The 5,011-nt window shown below is 25.7% G+C and overlaps 1 protein-coding gene across 3 annotated transcripts; it reads left to right on the top strand.

The window, feature by feature from the left end:
* The first annotated feature begins 242 nt into the window (after positions 1-242).
* Positions 243-3,525, top strand: LOC145942579 (juvenile hormone acid O-methyltransferase-like). Of its 3 annotated transcripts, none has more exons than XM_083049446.1 (6): positions 243-385; positions 911-1,297; positions 1,849-2,020; positions 2,422-2,554; positions 2,627-2,762; positions 2,929-3,525. In XM_083049446.1, the coding sequence occupies exons 2-6, from the start codon at positions 979-981 to the stop codon at positions 3,114-3,116; spliced, it is 948 nt and encodes a 315-aa protein (XP_082905572.1). In that variant the 5' UTR covers positions 243-385; positions 911-978; the 3' UTR covers positions 3,117-3,525. The 3 variants fall into 3 exon arrangements, with proteins under 3 accessions (XP_082905572.1, XP_082905569.1, XP_082905570.1); XM_083049443.1 differs by having other exon boundaries at positions 2,627-2,774; XM_083049444.1 differs by having other exon boundaries at positions 243-514; positions 2,627-2,774.
* The last annotated feature ends 1,486 nt before the right edge of the window (positions 3,526-5,011 follow it).

The raw sequence follows: 5,011 nt of genomic DNA, 5'->3' as shown, positions 1-5,011 counted from the left end.
AATTAAATAGAGATGTTTTTTAAAAAAACTTTTGTATAAAATTTATCTATACAGAAATATTTTATTATTATTATATGTATCATATTTTGATACATATAATAATATAAAATAATTTAATACAAATAATAATAATATGTATCAAGTAATGATACATATGATAATGATAATAAAAAATAAATTTATTTTATCTATATATATTTAAACTTTTATTGAAATTATAATTTTCGGATTGATAAGATTTCTTTGTAAAAATCGTAGCCAGTTCCTATTCTTACGAAAAGCATTGTTATAACTTTGTGTTAACCACTGAACTATATATTATACTGGAATGCTCACTCAATGTTAAGCAGAAGATTACTCGAATCATCTCGAAAGACAGAGAGAGGTTGGTAGCAAACATATCTATCCTTGTCTAAAATGTCTTCTGATTGGTGTTTTAGCTCAAGTATAATACTACATTAGAAAAAAAGGGACTAGTTGCAATTTTCTATCTCTCTTGTTCCTTTCTATTTGAGTGAGCATTCCAGTATAATATATAGTTCAGTAATGTTAACTTTGTTTACAAAATATATTTAGATTAATTGCTGCTCTTAATTTCAACTTTGTTGTAATGTAAACTTTGTTGAAATTTTATTTATTGTTATAATAAATATATTTATTTATTTAATTTTTAATATTATTTTAAAAACTCTGTATGTGTCATAAATGTTATGACATGTGCTCTAAGATACTTCATTATTACATTTCAAAGAAACGAAATTTATGCTCAATAAAAATTTTGTATTTTAGTTTTTTATGATTATTGACACTTTTATATAAAATTATATAATTAATTTTATATTTATATTAATTAAATTCTGTATATGGAGCTTCTAATAATCATAAAAATGCTGCTAAATTATTATTACAGAATAAAAGTGTACAAAAGTACGGAATATTTATTTACTTTACTTTCGTCATTGATAAATTTCCACAAAAATGTACATCACATTCTTCCAATCTGCGTACCCCTACCAGATTGCAAAGTCTATGAAGCTACTTCTTGAAATAATCTTGTTGCTAAGTGCTACGCAAGATGCACAGAGTAAAAACAGAAGCAATCTTGTGAAAATTAGGAGTCCGGAAGAATACGCTTCTTTTGACGATTTGCAAAAATCAAAAGTAATAAATTTAATGGATGAGTATGACGAAGATTTAAAGTGCATGTCTGGAAAATGTATGGACATTGGTTGTGGTCCCGGAGATATAACGGCAACTATCCTCTTGCCGGCCTTAAATCCAAAAGCGGTAATATTAGGTAAAGAGACAATAATATCTATAAATCAACGCACATTTATGTAAATTATTATTTTTATAACAAAACAATTCTGATTTAAAAATTAAAAATTTATTAAAATAAATTAAAAATTAAAAAATTTAGATATGGATTAATAAGAGCTAGGCGCAGAAAATAGACATAACAAACTTTTCTTAAAATTTTCTTTATATGACTTAAATATTTTAATCTTTTCTTTAATTAAATTGTCTTCAGTTAGATCAATTAACAGAAAAACTATTTTAAAAAATTATACGTATTAATTCTCATTCCCGCCTTACGTCTCTGGTGTATAAGTCTCCCATTGATATTATTCGTTAAGAGAATGATGCTGAGAATAGTTCGAAAAATCAGATTTTTTGTAATTTTTTGTCAATTGATGTGCTAAAGATTCAAAGGAAAGAATGAAACGTTCAAATCAATTAAAGAAGATTTTAAGATAAGTTTGTTGCGCCTATTTTCTACATTTGATTCTTATTAGCTGATTTCCTAATTGCGAATTATTATTTAATTGAATAATTGCATATTTTAAGGTACCGATGTTTCGGAGAATATGATTGAATTTGCAAAGAAAGAATACGATAAAGAGAAGCGACTCAAATTCGAAGTACTGGATATCGAAACTAAAATTTTGCCTAAAAAATATATTTCTGGATTTGATCATATATTCTCATTTAACGCTTTGAATTGGTGTTATGACATTCAGTAAGCGGAAATTTTTAAGTAAATATAAATTAAATTTCTTAAATAAAAAAATAATAATTTTTTTTTTTATCAAATTATGGAATTATTAAAGATATTATATAAAAAACCTTAAAATAAAGTTCAGTTTTGTAATTTTAATATAGTTTCTCAAATGTTTTAATATAATTATTTGCAATAATGTTTCTTAATCTCTCGTGTTGCAACATAATTTCAAAGATAGAGAGAGGTAAAAATTTAATATATATTAATTTAACATTTTATTTAAATGGTTATATGTAATAAATTTTACTTTTTTTAAAGAGTTTTATCAAAATTTGAAACAAAAAATTGAAATTAAAAATTGCAAAAAACATATAAGCTTAGAAAATTAATTGTATTTATCTGTGTGTTTTATTTAACAGACAAGCATTTAAAAATATTTATTGTATGCTTCGTCCTGGTGGAAATATACTCATGTTTATAGTAGCAACTCATGATACATATGAAGTTCTAGAAATTATGGCTCGAGATATTCGTTTTGCACCATACATACAGGTAAACTTTATTGTTTACACATGCCATCAACTTAACAACTATGAACATTTAATAATTTTTATGTTTACACAGGATGTCAAAAAATACATTTCGCCATTTAATTATTCAGCCCAGCCACGTAAAGAACTAAAAAAATTACTTAAAAGTATCGGATTTAAGATTTACCATTGCAGTCTTCGAGAAACGACATATTCTTATAAAAATTCAAGTAATTTTATAGGTAAGAAGTTCGAAAAATATGTAAAAGAAAAATTTATACTTTATTGTATTATAACACATCGCATTATAAGTTTGCTTCAACGTTTTTTTTTGTTTATTTAAATCGTAATTTCATTCTAATAATTTAATTAAATCTTAATGAATTATTTTGATAGCTATGGTAATGTCCATCTATCCGTTTTTGGACGAAATGCCACATGATCTGAAAGAAGAATTCAAGAATGAATATACACGTCTATTAGAGAAAATAAGAATCACTTATAAACCAATACGGAATAATCAGGAAGAAACATTTGTATTAGATCTATTCAAAGTTTTAATAGTTTATGCACAAAAAGTATAATAACAGTGCATATACTACACACACACACACACACACACACACACACACACACACACACACGCACACACACTATATATAATCGTAGAATGTTTTAAAAATTTAGCTTTTCCACGTAGATAGAATTGATCTTATATGAAATATTATATTAATGAATTCATGATAAATTTATATCTTTTATAAAATATTATCTTTTTTGTGGAAAGATTATTAAAAGTTTAATAGAACAAATGTTAATCTTTCCATAAACTGCAAAAAAACACTATTTTAATTATAAAAGACACATTGTTTTACGAAAAGACAGGCATTTACAAAATTATCCTAAGATTATTCTAATTATCTCATTATAATAATTAGTATCTCTCGATATTCAATCAAAACGTTCTGACTACTTTTATAGACTGCTTTTATAGACAAGGTAAATTTACAAAAATTCTATAACATATTATGTTATATTATTACATATATATATATATATATATATATATATATATATATATGTTATGTTATTATATCATATTATACAATACATATATTATTATACCTACATTATACATATTGTTAAACATATTACATGTTATATATTATCTTTAAAAAATAAGTTATTAAGCATATAATGTAAAAGAAAAAATATATATATACACAGGGTTTGTTTCAATATGCATATATATTTGTAATGTTATTATGTTATAACATATTAGGTAAATGTTTACCTTTACACAGACTGCTCGAATCGCCTTGATCTTGATATATGTTGTCAAGATCAATGTCCTGAATAACATAAAAAAAATTTTAGCTTTCACTCATTGTTTATTAAAAAGTTATTAACAAAAGAATTTTTATGAATTGTATACAATTTTCATATTACCATGTACATTTTATAAAATGAATTCATTTATTTATGTGTAATAAGTCAAAGACATGGGCGGAAAAGGTCTATATGTGGAAAATTTCACATGAGTTTATAATTTATAATAACTTTTCACGCGAAGTTAGGTCCACCCCCATCGCCCAGTGCTTTCAGTGCGAAACGAGGTCTATATTTGAAAAATTCCATATGGATTCGCAACTTTAGATCTTGCAAATATAGACCTCGTTTCGCACTGAAAGCACCGAGCGATGGGGATGGACCTCGCTTTGCGTGAAAAGTTGTAAATCCATGTCAAATTTTCCAAATATAGATTTTTTCCCTTTATGCCTTCGACTTACTACACATAAACAATGAGCAACGGCTAAAACTTTTCCATGTTACTCAGGACATTGACCTTGACAACATATGTCAAGGTTAAGATTATTGGAGCATTGTCCCCTAAAGAGCATAATTACCGGATTAATTTTCTGCGGGGTGAGGGTACAGGGAGAAAGGTTCCGCCTCTCCACCATGCGTTCAATTTACTACATATAAATAAATGAATCTGCCAATGTACTTTCTCTTAAATATACATGGTATCAGAAAAATTACGTTATTTAGTGAACTTTTTTATTAATAACGATAACTTTTTAGTGAACACTGAGCGACGGCTAAAACTTTTTCAGAGTTATTTATGGTGATGATCTTGACAACATATGTCAAGATCAAGGCGATTCGAGCAGTCTTTGTAAAGGTAAACATTTACCTAATTATTTTATTAACTTATTTCCTGAGCTAATATTTGAATTTTTGACTTTATATACATATAATTACTTTTATAAAACCTTATATAATTAAAGCTTATGTTATAAATACAATCTGATATTACATGCTAAATACTAGAAATAATTGGGGGCAATTACGAGCCTGTTACATATTGCATGTATTAAACATGATATGTGTATTTTACTTATTTGCATAATAACTTTGCATTTTAAGATAAGGCTATCGCACACAAATTGACATGGATGCATATGCATAACATAAG

The sequence above is a fragment of the Prenolepis imparis genome, unplaced genomic scaffold, assembly GCF_030444845.1.
Source record: "Prenolepis imparis isolate NDT839.2.m4 unplaced genomic scaffold, iyPreImpa1.0 SCAF_11, whole genome shotgun sequence".
Taxonomy (NCBI): domain Eukaryota; kingdom Metazoa; phylum Arthropoda; class Insecta; order Hymenoptera; family Formicidae; genus Prenolepis; species Prenolepis imparis.
This window is presented reverse-complemented; position numbering and strand designations above follow the sequence as displayed.

Coding starts and splice junctions, on each gene's coding strand:
- LOC145942579 (XM_083049443.1), top strand. CDS start 979: ATGTACATCACATTCTTCCAATCTGCGTACCCCTACCAGATTGCAAAG. Junction 2,021..2,421: donor AATTGGTGTTATGACATTCA/GTAAGCGGAAAT, acceptor TTTATTTAACAG/ACAAGCATTTAAAAATATTT. Junction 2,555..2,626: donor GTTTTGCACCATACATACAG/GTAAACTTTATT, acceptor ATGTTTACACAG/GATGTCAAAAAATACATTTC.